Here is a 24,768-nt window from a genome sequence, read left to right on the forward strand (position 1 = left end):
GCAAATATTAGTATTTTTATCTTTACAGCTTAATACTTTCATTTATGATCCTTTCTTTCCTACTTTAAATTTAACTAGAACTTAACTGGCTAGGTATCACTACCTCCATGCTATTACTTACCATGCAATGTTGTTAGAAAATGACATCTTAAATAAAACTGAAAAGCAATAAGGGTCCTATCTTCCTTTATTTTATGCATATATAAACTAAATAAATGAGAACTATGTGGAAAATAGAAGGAAAAAGAAAAAGGTTTCTTTCAACGTTATGTCCTCCACACTATCTTTAGAAATCCACTCATTCCAGGAAAGCAGGCTCTAAAAAAAGTCTTCAAAGTAAAAGATATGTTTCCACAGATATTTATCAGAATTAGGTTTCCACAGAAAATATCCTTCAAATTAAGTTGAAAATTTTGGGTGAAAAGAAGTCAATTTCATATTAGTAACTGGAACACCAAAAGTATAGGGTACATGCTAATGTAACTATCACCATCCTGCTGTTTCTTTATTATCTGCCGAACTTTACAGATATTACATTCTGTTTAATTCTCTGACTTCAATGTGCCTCCTGCCTCTACTGTCACAGCCCTACTCTCTCACTGGGCCATAGGTGCTTTCTTTACCCATGAAGATTTAGTGATTTTCCTGCTTTATAGATCTGAGTAAAGCCTGAGTGCAAACACACCCTCATCAGTGCATTAACAGTGTTTGAGAACTAATTTCCTTTCTTCACTAATAAATAAAGATAAAATAAGATACTTCTTAACGTATCAATTGGTACTTTAAAAAATATACGTTATAACTTTGAAGCAAAATAGCAAAGAGTGTGTTTACTTTTTACTAAAACTTTTAGATCTAAAATATAAAATAAAACAAAACAAAAATTCTTGGTATCAGCAAGGAAGTGGTGAAATGGAACTGTGCTCACATACTGAAAATGTGAATAAAAACTGGTATGACATTTTAGAAAAAATGTAGCATTATCATGAATAGGCTTAAACAAATATACTCTCTGACTCAACAATACCTCTTTTCAAACTTTATCATTTAAAAAAAGATTCATATATGAACAAATACTTTGCATCAAGAATATTTATAATAACATATTAGAGTGATGTGGCCACAAGCTAAGAAATGCTGGCATCCACCAGGAATAGTCAAGGAACAGATTCTCCTAGAGCCTGGTAGGGAGCACAGACCTGCCAACACGTAGATTTTGGCCCAGTGATACTGATTTTGGATTACAGCCTCCAGAACTGTGACAGAAAAGAATTTCTTTTAAAGCCATAGAGTTTGTGGTAATTTGATACAGCAGCCACAGGAAACTTATACAGGTAGTTTAGAACAAATTATTCCTAAAGTCTATTTTGTTTTAAGTGTTAGAATCATACAATTTGTTTTGTAAAGTGGAGAGAAAGTAAGGGATAAATATTTCCATGCAATAGTTTGGCTACCCCTATTGTATATTTTTTCTTTCTTTTAAAATAGAAGTGAAGGAAATTAAATATTACAAATCCAAAGTTATCTATGGGAGGGAACAAATAGTATTATATTAACTTATTTTGCAGAGAACTAAATTTTGCTGTGTTATTATAAGTAATTTTATGGCCAACTTCTTTTGTAGGTACTTGTAGACCATATTTAGCTACATCTAAACAAATTGGAAAATGGTGAGAATAAACACAAAGAGAGTCATCTTCAGAGTAGTTTTTGGAGTTCTATGCTCATTCCCTGAATCTTTGGTGGCAAGGAAATTCTTCATTTGGTGCTATGTTGGGGCCTGTGAATCCTTATGAAGTGGTCTTGTGGAGTCATGTGGAGGAATGTGAATGCATTTGGTCCCAGAGATAATTGTAGATAGAAGTCATACACCTGGATATGCCACTTTTAAGTTTCACTAGAATTTTGTGTTATGATAGGAACTTGCAGGCACATTAATGTTGGTGTACAAATGTAACATGTATTTTCCCCTCCTTTTAGATTTACTTGTATGTGTAATTCTGGGTCTAAAATTATTGTATTAAAACAGTATAAATTGAATGCCTACTAAAAAAATAAAAATAATATTTACCATAATATTTATAGAAAATCACGGAAATTAGATGCCCAACAATAAAGACTCTGTTAAGTGAATGATGAAGTGATGGTTTTTGATATAATACCATCCTGTATTAAAAGGATGCTAGAACACTGTGAATGTACTTAATGTCACTGAGTCATATACTTTAAAATGGCTAAAATGGTATTTTATTTTTAAATTGCTTAAAATAAACAAAATTTTAACATTTTAAAATTCATATATTTTACAATGAAAAAAATCACCAAAAAAGGTATAGACCATACACACACACACACAACAGGATATTACAGAAAATTCAACAACATAGATTTTTTTTTAGATCAGTCTTTTAGAGTAAAAATATATAAAACAAAATATAGGAGAAAATATATATATATATTTGATACATAGATGGGTAGAAAAAGAGACTAAATCACTAAGCAGTAGAAGTATGGAATATTTTTCTTTTTGATTATCTGTTTTCTTAATTATTATATAAAAACATAATTTTGTATAAAATATATGTGGGTGTACACATATAAGTTTATAAAAGAAGGTGGAGGTGAACAGTCAAAACCAGTAAAGATACATTTTATATGGCAATTATGACGTAAACTCTTCTAATTTGATTTTGTATTAAAATACATTATTAAATCAGAGGTTTTGTTATCTATGAAACAAATAAGTCCCCTATTTAAAGTACTGAATTTAGAAAACCATACATAAAAAGTTTATCAAAACATATACTCTACCTGTACTGTTAAGCACAAATCATAATTGGTCATTCGCCATTCTATCCATGTTGAATGCATATGCATTATTTTTCACACATAAAGAGAATTTGTTATCTCTGATGGTTATATAAGGCCTTTGTTTCATAACCAAGGTTTGTAGTCATAATTATCTCTATAATTTATTTGTTTATTTGGGTCTAAAGAACCAAAGTAAAAATAATAATTAGGGTCAGTTCAAAGAACTACATAGAATTTGAAGTAACGTATCAATAACTAATTCAAAGAAACAGTCCCTAAGTGAAAGCATTACAGACATACTGCAGACAAGATTTTCAGCGTCCCAGCTCGTCAAGCTAGCACACATTTAAAAAAGTTAAGTCACAGCTTTTAAAAGGAATGTTGCTACATACATATATATATATATATATATTTATGGTTCAGTATTATGAAGTACAAAAGGAAAACCAATGAACCATCTCCCTCCGATCCAAAGGTTGTTAAAAATTAAGACAGAGTAATACTCTGATTTTTACCAACAAAACAGTATGTGCTATAACATTTCCAATCTGAGAGTTGTACAACAGGTATAATTTAGCTTTTACAGAAAAATTCTTTTTGCTTAAAGTACATGCCCTGTTCTTGACAACAAAAAAAATAACAATAATAATGGTTAAGTAGCTAACATTTAGTAAGCTCTTATGTGTGTCAAGAAGTATGCCAAATGCTTGACAAACATTAGCTCCTGTGATAACACCCTGTGAGAGATACCATTACCCTCATTTTACTGTTGAAGAATTCTTCCCCTCAGTCCTGATATGTGTGAACTGTACTTCCAAACACACATCTCAAATCTGCCTACTCCCCAGTGCCACCAGCTTGGTTTCAAGTTCCACAATCTCTTGTCTAGACTTCAGCACATAACCTTCTGTTTGTCTCTCTACTGTCACAGCTGCTGCCCGACAACTCATACTTAACAGAGTAGACAGAGTGATCTTTTCAAGGCACATATCAGATTAGGTCACTTCCCTACTTAAAATCCTGCAATGGATTCCAATAACACACATAAAATATTACTAAAATCTCCTTATGACCTAACAAGGCTCTATGTGAGCTGGCCACTCTCACCTCTCCCATCTCATTGAGCTTTACTAACCCTGTCTTCCACTTTTTGTTCCCTGGATATGACAAACTTATTTCAGTCTAGAGGACTTTGTAATTGCTGTGTGCTCTGCCTGAAGACCTTGGACCCAGATCTTCACATGCCTAGCTCCTTCTGTCATCCAATTCTCAGCCAAAAGGTAACAACTAGGAGAGACTTTGACTGACTACTCAATTTCAATTCACCCACGAACGCACACACATTCTTCTGTCATTGTTTTCCACATTTTTTTTTTTTTTTTTTTTTTTTTTGCAGTACGCGGGCCTCTCACTGTTGTGGCCTCTCCCGCTGCGGAGCACAGGCTCCAGACGTGCAGGCTCAGTGGTCATGGCTTACAGGCCTAGCCGCTCCGCGGCATGTGGGATCTTCCCAAACTGGGGCACAAACCCGTGTCCCCTGCATCGGCAGGTGGATTCTCAACCACTACGCCACCAGGGAAGCCCCTCAACATGAGTTCTTTACATATTTTGGATATTAACCTCTTACCAGAAATATCATTTGCAAATATTTTCTTTCATTCAGTAGTTTGCCTTTTCATTTTGTTGATGGTTTCCTTTGCCATGAAGAGGCTTTTTAGTTTGATGTAGTCCCACTTGTTTATTTTTGCTTTTGTTGCTTTTGCTTTTGGTGTCAGAGTCAAAACATCATCACCAAGACTTATGTCAAGGAGATTACCACCTATGTTTTCTTCTAGGAGTTTTATGGTTTCAGGTCTTACATTCAGGTCTTTAATCCATTTTGAGTTAATTTTTGTGTATGGTGTAAGACAATGGTCCAGTTTCATTCTTTTCCATGTAGCTGTCCAATTTTCCCAATCTCATTTATTGAAGAGACTGTCCTTTCCTCGTTGTATATTATTGGCTCCTGTCATAAATTAATTGACCATATATGTATGGGTTTATTTCTGGGCTCTCTATTCTGTCCATTGATCTATGTGTCTGTTTTTATGCCAATACCATACTGTTTTAATTACTCTAGCTTTGTAATGTAGTTTGAAATCAGGGCATATGATGCCTTCAGCTTTGTTCTTCTTTCTCAAGACTGCTTTGGCTATTTGGAGTCTTTTGTGTGATTCCATACAAATTTGAGAATTGTTTGTTCTATTTCTGTGAAAAATACCATTGGAATTCTTATAGGGGTTGCATGGAATCTATATATTGCTTTGACAGTATAGACATTCTAACAACTTTAATTCTTTCAATCCATGAGCACAGACTACCTTTCCATTTATTTGTTTTCTTCAGTTTCTTTCATTAATGTCTTACAGTTTTCAATATACAGGTCTTTCACCTCCCTGGTTAAATTTATTCCTAGGTATTTTATTCTTTTTGATACAATTGTAAATCGGATTGTTTTCCTAATTTCTCTTTCTGATAGTTCATTATTAGTGCAAAGAAAGGCTACAGATTTTTATGTATTGATTTTATGCCCTGCAACTTTATTGAATTTTCTTATTCTAAAGCTTTTTGATGGAGCCTTTAGGATTTTCTATATATAATATGCCATCTGCAAATTGTGACAATTTTACTTCTTCCTTTTTAATTTGGATGACTTCTAGTTCTTTTTCTTGTCTAAGTGCTCTGGCTAGGACTTCTAATGTTATGTTGAATAAAAGTGGCAAGAGCGGACATCCTTGTATTGTCCCTGATCTTAAAGGAAAAGCTTTCATCTTTTCACCACTGAGTACGACGTTAGCTGTGGGCTTGTTATATATGGCCTCTATTATGTTGAGTTATGTTCCCTCTATACCCACTTTGTTGACTGTTTATCATAAATGGATTTGAATTTTGTCAAATGCTTTTTCTAATTATCCCCTTTTCTTGCTGGCAAACAGAAACTCTATTTTGCTCAGGAATTGGACAGCCAATATATGCTAAGAGAAGGCAATCCTTTCCCCAGTCCAGGGAGTGACTCCTGATTACTCTAAGCCGGAAAGGTGATTTCATTCCTCTCTGTCAGTGACTGGCAATGAGACAGAAGGGAAAATCTAGAAACTTCTGAAAAGATTTTTCTCCCCATTAAGAGAAGGTGTATGAAGGAAGAGGGTCCCTTTCTCTTTTCTCCTTTCCTCTCTATTTTTAGAAAATTTCTCATAAAAGGTGGTGACATCTGAAGCCACTGAAATGATAAGAAGGTCAAGGGAATTATGAAAATAATGGCATAGATCCTTCCTATGCTCATAAGGTACTGGACCAACTCTTGAACTTCCTACCTCTAGACTTGTCAAGCAGGAAATAAATGTCCTTAGGCTTTAAGTTTCTGTTAGTTGAGTTCTGGAATATCTATAGCTGAATCCATGCAAATTGATACAAACATCTGTTCATATATTTACTGACAATTTAAGTTTCATCTGTCAACTATCAGACAGATATCTTGGCCCAATTTTTCATTTGTCTTTTTTTTATTGTTTTGTAGGAGTTCTTTATATATTCTGAACACCAATCTTGTGTTGGTTATATGCATTATAAATATATTCTCTGTGTTTATGGCTTGTCTTTAAATGTTGTTTACATTGTGTTTGATTTCAGACAAGTTTTAAACTTAAACAATCTTTCCCTACATACATAGGAAGCATGGTTTGTGCTTCCTATGTGATCTTTAAAGTATCTTTCCTATTCACATACTTTCCTACATTTTCTTTTAGGTTAATTTTATAATCTTGCTTCTCACATTTAGATCTTGTAAGTATGGTGTGAGTTAAAGATCTAATTTTATTTTTTTCCGTATCTTTTCTTTTCCATCAGTTTGTTTGTTCAACAGTTTAACTTCAAAATAAGCCTAGATATTGAGTAGGGCAATGTCAATCCACTCTGCTCCTCTTAAAAAATTATATTGGCTATTACTGTTTTTTGATGTTCAATATAAATATCTTCAAGTTCCATGAAGAAGCCTGTTGGAAATTGTTTTCTTTAAAAGCTTACTGATTAGAATTAATTCTGGAAAGTTGAAAATTTTAAATACTGAGTCTTCTAATCCATATGTATGATATACCTCTCCTTAAATTGAGGTCTCTTATGTTCTTCTATTTTGTGTTTTTCTCCATTAATACCCTATGCATATCTGTCAAGGATTATTGGGTATTTTAAGGTTTTCATTGCTTTGGGGATGGAAGGGGCAGTGGTGCATTAGGAAAGGTCAGTAAAACCAGATCACGCAGAACCTCTGAGTCATAAGTAACAGAGTCTGAATTTCAGCAGGGCAAGCCAAGTAGCAATAAAAAGTTCACACTGATGAATTCTTCTTCCCCAACCAAACTAAGTAATAGGAACCTCTTGTAAATTTCAGCACATTCTTTCCCCTAAGCAGCAGGAGAAACAATTACATTATTTCACATACTCAAAGAAATTTTAAAATATACTATGTGGAAAGCATTGTGCTGGCACTGGAGGAAAACCTAAATTCATTACACATTACCTAAACCCAATATACGTACCAAGTTTCTTATTCTAACGTTAGAGTTTCAATTAAAACCATTCAAAAATGTTTCAATATCAAATGTAAGGTCATTGGTATCTATTCACTAGGTCTGAGTTCATAGAGACAGTAATTTGTTTCAGTTGTGTTCAGCATTTTAAACTGCCTAAACTTAAAGCTTCAAAGGAACAACCCTGGGCAATATTAAATCTTGTAAATAACAACAATGCATTCTAAAATTTAATAAAAGGAGAAAAACCTAAAGTGTTTGGAGTATTAAAAAGTGATGTTTTTATTTATAGTAGCAAAGTCATAGCTTAAAGACTCTTTCGACCTAATTGGACTGTCAGCAAAGCCACAAGCACTATATATCATTTGAACTGCTAAATTCATCAACTTATAAAACCAATGAAAAAATTTATACTGCATCTCTCACATATACTTATTTATAATTTTTTTCCTTAAGTGCAAAAAAATTATATTCAACAGACACTCAAAGTAACAATAAAATAAGTTTGGGACTGTCTAGCAAAATAACTCATGAACTTTATATATACATATATATATATATATATATATATATATATACACACATACATATATATATATATAAAATATCTATTTTCCTGACAGAAGAAATAACAGAAAGTAAGTTAGGAAAGATAAAAAGGTACTTGTTGACAGATGAGACGTGTTCACTGTTCTCTCAAAAAACATTAGGAAAAATTTGAACCTAAAATATCAGAATAGCCTGGTTACTTTCTTAAGCATACCAAACCACCTCCACCCCCATAAAAACATTAAAAAAAAATGACAATAAAATTACTTTCAATGAAACAAATTTCAGCCATGACACATTTATGCAATAGCTGTAAGGTTCCTAAAGTAACTTTTCTTTCCCAGCTAACAAAGTCATCATTCAGCAATTTAATACCAGTAGTACTAGATATCCGTGAGCATCTCTAAAGGTCCATTAAACACAGTAACTTATAATTGTACTGAATTAAAAATTAATAAATGATGTTGGGAAAACTGGACAGCTACATGCAAAAGAATCAAACTGAACTACTTTCTCACACTATATACAAAAATAAATTCAAAATTGATTAAACACTTGAATGTAAGACCTGAAACCATAAAGCTGCTAGAAGAAAACACAGGCAGTACGCTCTCTGACATCAGTCTTAGCAATAGGGATGTGTCTCCTCAGGGAAGAGAAAGAGAAGCAAAAGTAAACAAATGAGACTACATCAGACTACAAATTTTTGCACAATGAAGGGAACTATCAACAAAATGAAAAGGCCATCTACTGAATGGGAGAAGATATTTGCAAATGATGTATCTGATAAGGGGTTAAAATCTAAAATATACAAAAAACTCATACAACTCAACATTAAAAAAACAAACAACCCAATTTTAAAAATGGGCAGAGGACCTGAACAGACATTTTTCCAAAGAAGACATACAGATGGCCAAGAAACACATTAAAAGTTGTTCAACATCCCTATTCATCAGGAAAATGCAAATCAAAACTACTATGAGCTATTAGCTCACACCTGTTGGAATGGCTATTATCAAAAAGACAACAAATAACAAGTGTTAGTGAGGATGTGGAGAAAAGGGGACTGTTGTGTAGTGCTGGTAGGAATGTAAACTGGTGTAGCCAATATGGAAAACAGTATGGAGGTTCCTCAAAAAAACTACCATATGATCCAGCAATTCCACTTCTGGGTATTTTTCTGAAGAAAACAAAAACACTAAATCAAAAAGATATATGCACCACTATGTTCATTGCAGCATATTCACAATAGCCAAGACATGGAAGCAACCTAAGTGTCCATCAACAGATGAATGGATAAAGAAGGTATTATACACACACACACACACACACACACACAAACACACACACAGAGGAATATTACTGTGCCATAAGAAAAGAAAATCTTGCCATTTGTGACATGGATGGATGTAGAAAGTATTATGCTAAGTGAAATAAGTCAGACAGAGAAAGACAAATATCGTTATGATTTCACTTACGTGTAATGTAAAAAACAAAACAAATGAACAAATATAACAAAACAGAAACAGAGTCACAGATACAGAGAACAAACAGGTGGTGGCCAGAGGAGAAGGGAGTTGGGGGATGAGGGAAATTAAGAGATACAAATTTCCAGGTACAAAATAAATGAATCATAGGGATGAAACGTACAGCATAGGGAATACAGTCAATAACAATGTAATATCTTTGTATAGTGACAAATGATAAATGATTATTTTGTAATGTATAGAAATATCGAATCACTATGTTGTGTACCAGGCCTATCTTCTAGTCTTTTAAAGTTTTCAGTTTTACTACTTTTTATGAAGGAAATTATATGCCCCAGTATTATGCTCTAAGCTGGGAGTTGGGGAAAGTCTTGAAAGTCTTGTGATATATTCTTTAAAATGTCAAAGGTTTTCTATACACTGGGTTAAATTTATGCAGTCCAATATACACAGAACTGTAGGTACCTAATAATAGATTTCTGCTTACCTTATAAGAAATGTTCTATGACAAAGAAACATGCATTTTCTACTTAACATTAGTCATAATTGCTCCCTCTTCTAACTCTATTAGCCTTTAAATAAAGAACTATTTTACACTTCATTAGATCAGAAGTCATGGTTAAGACTTATAAGAGTATATTCCCTGTTATTTCTAAAATAACAGTTTAGAAAACAAACTACAAAATGACTTCTATAAAGCAATGACGTTGCATATATTTTTCAGTTGTCAAAGGTGGACTCTGACCAATTAATTTTTCCATTTTATAGAACCTGATTTAGAAAGGAAAACATTTATACTCAGATAAAAGAAGTATTTCATTAGCAAACACAGTTAAAAATGTGTGTTTTTTCCAAAAACATTGGGAAATCACCAGAAGCAAAAGGGTATGAGACAAATCCCAGATTCCAGCTTAAAAAAACAAAACAAACAAAAAAACACTGTAAGAAATCATTCCTCCTTGGGAAGAAAAAAAAAAACTGGTTGGGTGCCATTGTGGGAAGAAACATCAGCTTAACTGCAGAAGATCAGTTATCCTGGACAGAAGACAGGCCAGAGGAAAGTGATCTGTGTCCTTTTCACTCCTCAACATTATCACATTGTCCCCTGTGCTGTGGAATATGAAAGCAGTATCTACAGCACACCTCTAGCCAAAAGAGAAGGGGTAACATCAAGGTAAAATACTGGAACTTGGCTGAGGTGGGAAGCAAAGTACAGGTGGACTCCCAATTAGGCAATTACACCACGGTGATAGCACTCACCTCGTGTAATTGCTCAGTGAAATCCTCAACAACTATGATGTAACCACCATCCAGAGCCTCTCTACCCTGAGGCATGTCCCTATTTGCCTCAGACCATGTGGAGAACCAAAACCTAGAACACAGGTTTTTCACCAGTCCTAAACCGGACCCCCATCAAAACTCATCCTCCCAAACAAATGCAATATTGGCCCAAATAGTTGTTAGTTCCAAGGGAATATAAGCTCACAGCAGAAAATAATAAGATGTCTGAGGAGTGCAAGTACCATGAAAGAGCAAATAAAAGCAGAATTAACAGACCAAAAAAAACCATTTAAAATTGGCATATTAAATGTTGCTAGAGAAAAACTGGAGAATACTGAAAACATGAGAACAAAAATCTACCAAGTAAAACCAACTGGAAATATTATCATGAAAAATATAACAGGAGAAATAAAGAATACAATAAATTGACTGAATAATAATAGAAACAAAGGAGAAATTCCTGAGGAAAAACTGGTAGAAGAACTTCGCCAAAAAATTCTGAAAGGGATAAACAGAAGCAGAGAATGAGAAGAAACAGGTAAGACAGAGGATTGGAAGAGAGGAAAGATATACGTAGAAATAATGACAGGATGTCTCATAATTAAAGGAAAATGTAAAATTTCAGATTAATAAGGGTTCATGAAGTACCAAAGAGATGAACACAAAAATGCAAATTCCTAGACTACTCCAGACCAACTGAATGAGAAACTGGGGAGTGTGGCCTAGCAACCTGTTTTAACAAAGCCCTCCTGGTGACTCTGATGCAAAGTTTGGGAACCATAGCTCTAGTGCTTCTGGAAGTTTATAATCCTCTGAAAATTACATGTAACATTTGCTATTTAAGTATATCTTTCTGGGGAAAATGTCCATACCTAGTATCAGATTCTCAAAAGAATGTTAACAAAATTAATATCTATTTGTATTAGCTCCGCAGTTTTCAAAGTGTGGTCCATGGTCCCCTGGTGATCGCTGAGACACTTTCTGGGGGTCTGAGAATTCAAAACCATTTACAAAATAATATTAAGATGATTTTAGCTTTCTTACTGTCAAGACAGTTATAGTGCAAGATCTTATAACATCATGTGTTGGACATTTGGAAAATGTACTCATGGTGCTCATGATGGTGCAAAAGCAATGGTAGGTGAAACTGCTGGCATCTTGGCATGAACCAAAACAGTGGCAGCAAACTATACAGTCATTGTATTCTGTAGAGTTGACATATATGGACATATATTAGTCATTGAATTTTTCACCACCAGGCCCTCACAGTTTAAAAAAAAAAAAACGCCACCAGTTTCACTTAAGAATGTCCTTCATGAAAATGTAAATATTAATTTTATTAAATTCCAACCCCTGAGTATGTATCTTTTTTAATATTCTTGTGGCAAAATAAGAAATACACATTAAGCACTTCTGCTACACACCAAAGTATGGTTGTCTTGAGGAACAACCGTATGAGACCGTTTGAGCTCCGTCTGACCTGTGTATTTGGTAAACATTTTCTCAAGAATGAACAAAGTGAGCCTGTCACCTCAAGGAAAACAACAAACAGTATTTGCTCCCAATGATAAAATGTGAGCTTTCAAGCAAAAAATGAGAATTTTTTAAAACTTGTATCTGCCACCATGAGCTTAAAAGTTTCTCGATACTTAAATGTGTATAGCTATAAAATCCATTTATATAAGACAGATCAATGGATTTCATTTCATACATAACAGAGTATGAAAAATTTATTGATATGGCTTCAGATTCCACATTGCAACTAACCTTTAAGAAACTACTACTTGTCAAGTCTGGGTGTAGTATCAAACAAAAAAATCTAAGATTATCTGAAAATGCTATTAAAATATTCCTTCCTTTCCAACTACATATCTGTTTAAAGCAGGATTTTCTAAATATACTTCAATACACATAATAAAGCACAACAAATGGCATGCAGAAGCAGATGAGAATTTGCCTGTCTTCTATTAAGTCAGACATTGACTAGCAAAGTGTAAAGTAATGCCTCTCTTCTCATTAATCTGTTTTAGGAAATAGTTACTTTTTATTGAAAATGATTTACTCTAACATAGAACAGAATTTTTTATTTTCTCAGTTTTAATTCCTAATATAAATCTCCATCAATATAATATATATAAACAAAAACTCTTTCAATTATTTTTATGAGTGTAAAAGAGTCCTGAGATCAAAAGTTTGAGAACTACTGCATTTTGACTATAAATTTTTGCAAGGGCAGGAACTGATGCCATTCCATCATTTTGCTCCTTATAGCACTTACATTTATTGAGTTGTCATTGAACCATTATAAAACCTTAGGATTCATGCCAGATTCCTGAAAAAAGACCAAAGGAGGGAAACACACTATGAAATTGTCTCAATGACTGTTAATTAAACAAGCTGCATGAAGTTCTTTTGAATTTCCATAAACACCTCATGAATACTTAGTTTCATACTGCCAAAGAAGGACGACAGTGACTCTCAAAAATGTGAATTAACAAAAGAGATGAAAGGGTATCCTCAACGTAGCACTGCTAAATATGCTACTTTCCATATTTCATGTTGGTAATATTAAGAAATGAGTTCTCTCTAAGGACAATAGAGAGACCATAATGCACACTATGATAGACATCCATCCCCATTTTTAAAATTTTAATTGTGGTAAAATACCTTTAACATAAAATTTACCATCTTAACCATTTTAAACTATCAGTTCAGGGGCATTAAACTTTCAAATTGTTGTGACTCCCATATGCTTTATTTACTGTTCAAAATGGTTTTTTTCTTGACTGCTTCCATGAATCAAAGCATACAGCAGCTTATCTTTGAGATTTTTTAACAAATTTAAGTAGTTTTTTAAAGAAAGGAATTGCTAAGATATCCTTCTTCCATTAAACTACGAGGTTCTTTGAAGATTACTTCCAATCACACTTTTTATGTTTAATTAGCAACTGATCAAAAGATCAGAGTCCAATATTCTATTAATCACAAATGTTCCAACAGCCTACTTACTAAAAGCATGGTCTCGATCAAATCCTAGTCATGTTTTAAGAGAGCATCTATATGCAGTTTTGCTTTATTTTAAATGTCTAGGAAAAAAGCTAGGGGAAAAGATGCCAAAATGACTATTATTAGCTGCACTGGGGTAGTGAGATGATTAACTACTTTCTACTGAACTTTCCAAAATGTGTACAATTACTTATATTTTCAGAAAACAAATTTGAGAAGGCAATAACAAACTGTCAAATAATAAAATACTCAAAAGAGTTGATTTCTTACTGCTACCAACTTTCTATTTGAGTAGGATTACCCAAACAATTTTAGGACACTAAGATAGGGGTTTAAATCTGGCTCCATCACTTAACAGCTATGTGACCTTAGACAAGACATCTGAGTCTCGGTTTCTTCATCTGTAAAACAGAGTTAAAACCTATCTCGTGTGATTGCTGTAAGGATTAAATAACACAGGGAAAGTGCAAAATTCACTTGAAAGCTTTTTTGTTGTTATTTTTATTAGCTTTTACTATTATTTAGCAACAATATCAATACTAAATTTATTCGTTTATATGCCAACAGAGCAGTAAAAGCACTTTGATGACAAAGAACTAGACTAATATATCAGAATTACCATTTATACATTTAAGAAAGACAGACTATCAGAAATCAGAAGTGTTAACTTACAAAGTTCATCTGCTCAAATATTTATAGAGCACATACCATGAACATTTCACTAAACTAAACACTGAACTTCTCCTTTTACCTCAAATTTATCTGCTTTCATAAAATTCCAACAAGGTAACAGCTACACTTTACTAATGTTAAATTGTGTGGACCTTTTTTGGGGGGGGAAGGGCAACCAAGTTTTTGATAGCTTGCTAAAAGTTTTTTAATTAGTCCAAAAGGTTTTTTTGTTTCTTTCTTTCCAAAAGAGAACATTTTCCTGCAAAGACAAAAGCATAGCTTGGCATCTCTTCTCAAGATACTAGAAAAAAATAGCTAAAATGTAGCTATCAACTGTAATCCCATGTCACTTCTTTCTTAAAAACCCATTTTCCGTCGTCAACATGAGAACAACCTGAGTTTTGGAAATGGAGAACTGTATATCTTATTTATTAACAAGATGGATGAAAACATCAAAATGGTTTCTATGGTTGGTCGATATACCAGAATGAAGGCATCTGATCTTTATGGCTCATAATATACATACATATATCCTAGTTTTTCCAAAGCATTACAGCTGGGCATCAGGAGGTTTAGGTTATTTTTAAACCATACCTGATGATACAGGGACCTTGGCTTCAAAGATCTGGTCAATCAGTAAATTTAAAACAATTTTTTTTTCAGTTTGTAGTTAATAAAGATTGTCTGCTTCATGTTTTTTTAAATCTACCGCAATGAAAAAAGTTGCAAGTCCACACAAACAAACCAACAAACATCTGCCACCAACCATTAGTTTAGTGTTCTACTAAAAAGGCAAAAGGGAGAGGAACATTTACATCACTTTATTTCCCCTTTTTCTACAATTAAAACAAAAATGACAAATCTTAACTGAATAGGGAGCTGTTACATTCCCAAAAAAGTCTCAAAAAAAAAGGTTTACGCTCACACTACTTTAATTTTAATTTTATACACAGATTCCTGAACCAACAGGCAAAACAAGTTTCCACTTGACAAAGAACCCGGCAATTCACTGCAGGGCAAAGCAATCCTGAATATCTGATGAAGCCTTAAAGGGAAAACCCAGTAGGCACACAAAAGCAAAACACTCATAACTTTCCTCAATCACTCAAAATCAAATGATTTTTAGAAAATGAACCTCAAAGTTATCTTGAGCACCTAGGCTTTAGTATAAATCCCCAAAACACCGACACTACTCAGTTCTTATTATGAATCCACATTGATGATACAGGTATTAGGCCCCCCAAGATCAGAGCTACATCCCACGTTTCTGAGTGTTCCTGTCAGAAGAATAAACATAGACCAAAGTAACTTCAAGTACTCTGACATACAGGAAAAATAAGAATTTAAGAGGCTCTTGTGTCTTCAATCGTATCTCACACATATTTTACAATCAACTACCAGAAACATTTCTTTGTCCATAAAGCAAAAGCAGGCTATTAAATACATTTAAGAATAAGCTACTGGGCTTCCCTGGTGGCGCAGTAGTTGAAAGTCCACCTGCTGATGCAGGGGACATGGGTTCGTGCCCCGGTCCGGGAAGATCCCACATGCCGCGGAGTGGCTGGGCCCGTGAGCCATGGCCGCTGAGCCTGCGCGTCCGCGCTCTGCAATGGGAGAGGCCACAACAGTGAGAGGCCCGCGTACCGCAAAAAAAAAAAGAACAAGCTACCCTAGTGTTTTCAACTGCATTTCATCGCAAGACTCATGATGATGCTGATTCCTTCCTAAAACCTAACACTAAAATAAAATACATTTTCTTAGCACGATTTACATTCCTTGACCACTTTTCTTCTCCTGGGCTCTAAGCTTAAGATACCATTTTTTTAAAACATATTTACGCTCACAACTTGGTCCTTAAAGATATGTCTTCTATTCTCCAGATATATTTCTCTGGTCTTTTAACTGACAAAGAATCACATCTGGTTTGGAAGGAAGGCACACCTAGCCTGCGATCTATTCAGTTCCTTGGGAACAAAAGGGATGCCCCAGGGGAGGAAAAAAAAGGCAGGTGACTAAACTTCTTGTTATTAAAACTTCTATGTAAACAGACTATGAGGAAGACATCTTAACTATAAAACGCCCTTAGCACAATGTCTCTGGTAAAGGCTCTCTAGAAAGTGGCATGTAGGCTATATAAACTAAGATATAAAATGATGTTTCATAATTTAAATGCTACTACTGTAAAAGATGATCCTGCAAACCTTCCTGTGAGACTTCATCTATTCTAGGTCAGACCTGCATGTCCAACATGAGGAGGAAGGACAAGGGGAGTTACCCTCAACATCTCAGACCTCTATTTTTATCCTTGAAATTACTTAGCAATTAATTTCTGTAAAAATGAACGGTAGAAAAAAAATGAGGTCAAATCCCATGTAAAGTTCTTATAAGAAGAATTTGAGCAGAAAAGCATCCCTATAGACAATATACTAGAAGAAAATGCCCAAAAAAGACAAAATTATGCTCTACTATTTCAATAATAGCTAAAAGACAATGTGAAAATGATGTAAGATATGAAAAACTAGCATGTGTGAATTAGAAATAAGATGACAGAACTCAGAAAATAATTCAAAATAAAAGAAAAGGTTATTCCAGAAGTAAGACTAAACAAGAAGGAAAACAAAAATGAAAAAAAAAATACCACAGACAATGTCTTATGACAGGGATCAGCGAACTACAACACTTGTGCCAAATATGGCCACTACCTATTTTTATAAATAAAGTTTTATTGGAATATAACAATACCCATTCATTTATGTATTGTCTATGGATATTTTCATGGCACAAAAGCAGAGCTGACCAGTTGACACAGTTTAAAGAGAGACCACAGAGGGCATGAAGCCTAAAATATTTACTGTCTGGCCATATATAGAAAAACTTTCCTAACTCCTGCCTTATGAGAAATGAAAGGTAAAAGGGGAAGACCTAAATAGACATTTCTCCAAAGAAGATATACAGATTGCCAACAAACACATGAAAGAATGCTCAACATCACTAATCATTAGAGAAATGCAAATCAAAACTACAATGAGGTATCACCTCACACGGGTCAGAATGGGTATCATCAAAAAATCTACAAGCAGGGCTTCCCTGGTGGTGCAATGGTTGAGAGTCCATCTGCCGATGCAGGGGACACGGGTTCATGCCCCGGTCCAGGAAGATCCCACATGCTGCAGAGCAGCTAGGCCTGTGAGCCATGGCCGCTGAGCCTGCGCATCCGGAGCCTGTGCTCCGCAATGGGAGAGGCCACAACACTGAGAGGCCCGCATACCGCAAAAAAAAAAAAAAATCTACAAGCAATAAATGCTGGAGAGGGTGTGGAAAAAAAGGGAACCCTCTTGCACTGTTGGTGGGAATGTAAATTGATACAGCCACTATGCAGAACAGTATGGAGGTTCCTTACAAAACTAAAAATAGAACTACCATACAACCCAGCAATCCCACTACTGGGCATATACCCTGAGAAAACCACAATTCAAAAAGTCATGTACCACAACGTTCACTGCAGCTCTACTTACAATAGCCAGGACGTGGAAGCAACCTAAGTGTCCATCGACAGATGAATGGATAAAGAAAATGTGGCACATATATACAATGGAATATTACTCAGCCATAAAAAGAAACGAAATTGAGTTATTTGTAGTGAGGTGGATGGACCTAGCATCTGTCATACAGAGTGAAGTAAGTCAGAAAGAGAAAAACAAATATCATATGCTAACACATATATATGGAATCTAAAAAAAAAAAAAAAAAATGGTTCTGATGAACCTAGGGCCAGGACAGGAATAAAGACGCAGACGTAGAGAATGGGCGTGAGGACACAGGGAGGGGGATGGGTAAGCTGGGGCAAAGTGAGAGAGTAGCATTGATCTATATACACTACCAAATGTAAAACGGATAGTTACAGGGAAGCAGCTGCATAGCACAGGGAGATGAGCTCGGTGCTTTGTGACCACCTAGAGGGGTGGGATAGGGAGGGTGGGATAGGGAGAGTGGGAGGGAGAACACAAGAGAGAGGGGATATGGGGATATATGCATACGTACAGCTGATTCACTTTGTTATAAAGCAGAAACTAACACACTATTGTAAGGCAATTATACTCCAATAAAGATATTAAAAATAAAATAGTATAATCAAGGACCTTGCCAGACAATAGAAAGTATAGAAAGATTCCCATTCCAGGACTGAAGCATTCTGACTCATTGTTTTACCCACTGATGGGCAACAGTTTAGAGAACACAGTGTTTTTTTTTTTTTACTAGAAACTACATTTGTACAGTGAAGTGGGGGGAGGGACAAGCATGGACATGCTGAAAAAAATCAGGAGAAAAAGGAGTCAGGCAACCTCTACATAGTTAAATGTGTGTTGATGTAGAAACCACTCAAATCAAAAGAAAGCATAAAACTGCCCTACATATTTTGCTGGTTTTGATACTGAAGTACCTCATATTACATGTCCTAATTCAAGTCATATGTTAATTAATGTTAACCATTAAAGTTAACCAGGAAGCCTATTTCAAAATTTCTTCAATTTAAAGTAAATACCGTGAAATTTCAGAATTCAATGCTTCGTTAAACCTTTTTTTTAATAATGACGTCATCTGAACTTTTCTTTAAAAAGAGACGTCATCAGGGGGGATTCCCTGGTAGCGCAGTGGTTGGGAGTCCGCCTGCCAATGCAAGGGACACGGGTTCGTGCCCCGGTCCGGGAGGATCCCACATGCCGCGGAACGGCTGGGCCCGTGAGCCATGGCCGTTGAGCCTGCGCATCCGGAGCCTGTGCTCCGCAACGGGAGAGGCCACAACAGTGAGAGGCCCGCGTATAACAAAAATATGTCACTACTAGGAACTGAACTCAGGAGATATATCGTTCTAAATTAATGCTATTTCTAAAGCTTTGACTACTATCCTTTGAACAATAGAAAACCAGGGTCAAGAATCTTAATTGTAGAAGAAAAAGTCTTATATAAACTCGTCAACAATAAAAGACTGGATCATTTTGATATGGCTATCTTAAGAAGGTATTAGAAATAGTACTTTAAGAACCTGTATCAACAGTGGAAACTGTAGACTATGTTTCTAGTTGTGGATAGGGTGATTCCATTATTAATACTGTCTCTAAGCTACATTTTAAACTAATAATTATCACAATCCACAGTGAGATAGAAAGGATTCTTAATTCTGCTGCTGGAAAGAATTACGGTTAAAAAAAAAGCATAAGGATTTAAATATGAGTATGAGTTCATACCACTTCAGAGGGTCTTAAAAATGGTTTCATTTCACTCTATAGAACTATATTTATATTTAAATGGAAATAAAGGCATTAATTAACATTCTTCCTTCCCATCTTTGCTTGGCTAGCTTGGACTCATCCTTTAAATCCCTGTTTTAAACAATCTCTTTAGAAAGACGACTTCTTTAAATGATCTAAAATCAGGACAAGAGTCCTTACTGCCTGCTCCAAAAGAGTATAGTGTACTCTTCCTGTCACTCTAGGTTATACACTTCGTGGGGTTTTGTTGTTGTTGTTATTTAATTTCCCCCCCCCAGACTGAAGCTCCATAAGGGTAAGGACTACCTGCCACTTGAAAATTGTGTCAGTGTTTAACACCAACCTATGATAAGTAATAAAAGATTCGTGCAACAAAAGAACTACAACTTTTAAACCTTTCCATCCAAGGGACTGTACCAATTTCCTATCTTTAAAACAGCTCTTCCATGACATTCAGTGACTAGCATTCTAACCAACTAATAGTCAACTGAGAATTACTTTTAATTATCCAGGCTACACATGATGGAGAAGACTAGATTTAACAAAGCTTTAATGCTTTAATGCTAGGAACACAAACATGAAAGCATGGTAAATTGACTACAGGGTGTTGTGCATTTAGACCATGGAGAGTCTTACTGTTTTTGTTCTTTTTTCCACACTGAACTAAAAAAAATTATTTTTTTTCTCTAAAAAAGCCAGTTCAAGATTAGGTTCTCATAACTACAACATAATTACAGGGCTGTTTTACTGTTTGTCTTCTAGCTTATCTGGGTACACATAAAACTAAAACAGAATATAAAGTAACTATTGTGGCAAACAGAAGATGTGATTTGGGAGATAAGCACTATTTTATGTGTGACTAATCCTAAATCAGTACATTATTACCCAAATTAATATAACTAGCTATCACCTGTTAGTGATTACTTGTAATGCAATATTGTGAGAAATGACAAGATCTGTGAAACAATGTGTTAAAATAGTCAAATATGGAATAAAGTCTGCAAAAACAAAAGGTCTCGTTTCATTCATTATAGATCTATCATTTGGTCTAAAGAAAAAGAAATGATTTTTCATCTAAAATAAGCAACACCGTGAGCATGCATCTACTTAAATGGAAGCCTGTTTATGACTCAATTCACTCCATTCCTAACAGTAGTGGCTACATTTCAAGAATGGACCCAGCCATCTAATAATGATTTCCTGTAAGTGTTTCTCATATTGTTGATCATGACTCATTAATGGGATCACAAACAGCATTTGTAAGAAAAGAAATGGAATAGGATATAAAATATCAGAGTGCAACACATGTAGCAAGGGATAGAATTGTTTCCTGAAATTTTGACTCAGTTTGTGTGTGGGTGACAATATACTGCTAAGTATGGGCTGCAAAAAATAAAATGTGTGAACGCTATTCCTGGAGTATATGCCCCCAATTACTTCTTCCCCCCAAACACTGCCAAAGTAGAAACTCCATCAAAATTACTCACAAAAAAGAAAAGTGACCTTAAACTTGGTATGTTATAATTGTTTAAACTTGATATCACAAACTCTAAAATCAAAGTTTAAATCCAGGTTCCACTACTTCTAGTGAACATGGGCTTATTTAAGCAGTATGTGCTCCACTTGTGTCATCTATAAAATGAAGATAAAAATATTTTCCAAGTTGTGGTAAAAATAAATAATGTATTTAGTAAGTTTAACATATGCTTTACCATTAACAGAAAAAACTGAAGGAGAAACTTCGCAGAAGTAATCTTCAGGGTATTACCTCTGATGTTTGTGTGTGTGTGCCTGGTGCTTTTTCATTGTATATATTTCTATACTACATTAATTTTACAATGTACATACAACATATACATTTTTAATGTAGCGTTTCAAATGTATATAACATTACCTTTATTTTTTTTAATTTATAAAATTATTTATTTATTGGCTGAGTTTGGTCTTTGTTGCTGTGCGCGGGCTTCTTCTATTTGCAGAGAGAGGGCGCTACTCTTTGTTGCGGCGCGCGGGCTTCTCACTGCGGTGGCTTCTCTTGTTGAGGAGCACGGGCTCTAGGCGTGCGGGCTCAGTAGTTGTGGCCCGCAGGCTCTAGAGGGCAGTCGCATGGGCTTAGTTGCTCCACAGCTTGTGGAATCTTCCCAGACCAGGGCTCAAACCCGTGTCCCCTGCATTGGCAGGCAGATTCTTAACCACTGTGCCACCAGGGAAGCCCTACCTTTATTTTTAAAAATATCAATAGTAGGTATCTAGGCAGTGAGATTATAGTCCTTTTTGTTTTATATTTCTCTGTATTTTATAAAAATATGTGTTTTTAAAAGAAAATAGTCAACTACTTGCTCAAAAAAAAAAAAAAAGACAAAAGTGTGTAGTGCTCCAGTGTTTAGGAATTAGCATTCTGGGGGGAGAACTTATGCGCCAGATGCTTCTCACTAAATCCTCACACAACCTCAGTGTATCACTTTTGCCCAAGAGAAAATGGAGGCAATTGAGATAAGGTAAATTGTCTGCTACAAAACTAACAAACAGCAGTGTCCATAACTTCAAAGCCTATATTTCTTCCGTCACCACATAATGCATCCAAATAGTCTTCTCCAGTTGTTTCATACAGGCACCTTTCGATCTACCCAACTGGACTGTAAACTCCTTGCAAAAGGGGGGAAAGTTTCACTAACTTCATTTATGTCTCTCATTGGCCCACTAAGACTACGATAGCTACTTCTACACTTGTCGAGTTACATTAAACTTCTTTTGGTCTATACTGTCCTCCTGGGACCTACTCTTGCAAAAACGAAATAAACTAGCAAACAAACGGCAAAACTACTCTAAATCTGTTCAGATCTAACTTTATTCCTGCACACTCGTAACTGAAAAAGTTTAAGTATACCCATATCCTGAGTACCAGTAAAGGAGTTTGGGGATGAGTACAAGGATCACTGTGCAAACACTAAAAAGAATGGATTCACACGTTCCCCTACCACGCCCCCCGTCACCCAGGCACCACCTAAAGAAAGGAACCTCAAGTCTTCCCGAGAAGTGTTGAAGAACCATAACCACGCCCCCATTGTTCCATCATAATAACTTGTTTTCTTTCCCGACCCGGACCCCCGTCCCCAACACCAAAACCCTTAATAAGCAATTCAAAGTCTCTGACCTGCAGCGAAGTGCAGGGGAGAAGACTTCCGGCCGGCCATGTCCTTAGCATTCACGTTTGCCGCGTCCACCAGCCTCTTTACCCGGGACACGTCCCCATTGCGACAGGCCTCCAACAGTTCCCGGAGGGCCCCGCTCACTGCTGGGACCCCTGGCCCAGGTCCTGCTGCCCCAGGTCCCAATGTTGCTGTGGTGCTAACTCCGGCCGCCTCGGGGCTCTCCGACAAGCTCGATCCGGGGGAGGATGGAGAGGAAGATGAGGAAGAAGTCGGGGAAGAAGAGGACGACGGTGAATTGTTACTGACACCGCCGGCTGGGCTGGGAGCGACCCCGACGGCAGATGAGGCAGGAAGAGCCGGGACCACGGGAGCTGCGGCGACGGTACAGACTGTGCTCGTGGTACTGCAACAGTTGGTACTGTCAACCGGGTCCGGGGATCGGGGCCTGTCGGGCGGATCCCGACTGCCATCCCCCTCCGGCAGCGCTAGGCCGTGCCGCGGGGAGGCGAAGGGGGCCAGGCCACCCACCGTAGGGGAGGCTGGGGTGGTCCCCGGGGCCAGGCCGGGGCTGAGTGGGGGGGGAGGTGGCGGCGGCGGCGCCGAAGCCCCTGGGGCGGGCTGGAGCTGTTGTTGATGATGGTGGTGATGATGCTGAGAGCGACGCGACGCCGCCATCTTCGGACTCCCCCAGCACTGTCACTGCGGCAACGGCCCCACCGCCCGCCCTCACTTCCGACTGCTGGACCAATTAGCACCCAGCGCACAGGAAATGATGCTGGGAGCGGTGGGCGGGGTCAGAGAGTGGGCGGGAAGTATTGGGAGCTCCGAGAACCGCCGCGGAAGGGGGCGTCGCCCTGTAGCTGAGGGGCGGGCTTTGTGACTCCTTGGCGGGCTGGCCGGGGAGATTTGAAAGCTGGAGCCAGCCTAGGCTTAAACGGGAAGCTTTTCCTGCCTTTCTCACTTTTCAGCCTGCTTACCTTGCCCTGTTCCGTTCAGTTGCCAGGTCTTCTTCAGTCTTCCTTTTCTTGCTCCAGAGCCTGCTATTGAGGTGGAACTCTGTGCAAGGTATGTGTCGTTTATCAAATATCAAGTGCCCTTGTCTGAAAAATGGACTAGTATCTACCTCACAGAATTGTTAGCGGGATTAAATGAGCTAACATATACAGAGTGCTCCGTACGTTAATAAAACACAACTATAATTAGCCCATTGGTAAATTTTATTTGAAATGCAGACTTTTTCCCCTCCCCGTCCCCCCCAGTTAATCCCTTGGTCTCTCTATCCCTTCTGTATGAGAGTTCACTTTATGTATTGTACTTCGTTAATAGCCCATTTTAAAATAGTGGTTCGGATTGCCAGGATTGAAATTCAAGCTCTGTCGTGAACGAGCTGTGTAAATTTGGACAAGCTATTTAACCCCTCTGTGTCTCAGGTTCCCCTCTGCAAAATGGAATTAATAGTTCAATAAATGTTAACTATTAAAATTGTGGTTTTTTCCTATTCTATTATCTCTGTACTTTTATTTCTCACCTTAAGCTTGACCCAAATAATTACGAATATGTTCCTTTCTTTTGAATTCTTTTTAGCTGACCTTCTCATGTCTGTTCCTCTCATCCCTCCTCCCTCCCCCTCCCAAACTATGATAAAAACCTGACTGCTCTCCATCCATCACTCACCTTCAGAAGCCATTCTTCAGCAATTACTTTATCTCTTTTTCCTCTGCCTATACCTACTTTTTTTGTCTACCATCAAAAGAAATGTACCAATGAATGGGATAATCTCAGTAAGGTCTGCATTTCCTGCCTCCTGTTTAATAGTAAACTAGGCATTTTGGAAATTTAGACAAACAGCATTATTCCAAGAGAGTGGACACAAATGGAGCTTCTGTGTCTTAAGAAAAACCCAAGATTTAGATGGGTCAAGTAGAAATTTCGCTTCGCAAAATACCAAACTATGTGATAAATTTTTCTTTCACAT

General features: G+C 36.5%; 1 protein-coding gene across 3 annotated transcripts in view; it reads right to left on the reverse strand.

Annotated features, from left to right (window-relative positions):
- Positions 1–23,476, reverse strand: part of TNKS (tankyrase) — a 183,766-nt gene extending 160,290 nt beyond the window's left edge. For all 3 annotated transcript variants that reach the window (XM_060136739.1, XM_060136738.1, XM_060136740.1), the window contains exon 1: positions 22,796–23,476. In XM_060136739.1, coding sequence (XP_059992722.1) covers positions 22,796–23,468 — 673 coding nt within the window. In that variant the 5' untranslated portion in view covers positions 23,469–23,476. The remainder of the gene's footprint in view (positions 1–22,795) is intronic.
- Between the last annotated feature and the right edge of the window lie 1,292 nt (positions 23,477–24,768).

The sequence above is a fragment of the Lagenorhynchus albirostris genome, chromosome 21 (genome assembly GCF_949774975.1).
Source record: "Lagenorhynchus albirostris chromosome 21, mLagAlb1.1, whole genome shotgun sequence".
NCBI classification, from domain to species: domain Eukaryota; kingdom Metazoa; phylum Chordata; class Mammalia; order Artiodactyla; family Delphinidae; genus Lagenorhynchus; species Lagenorhynchus albirostris.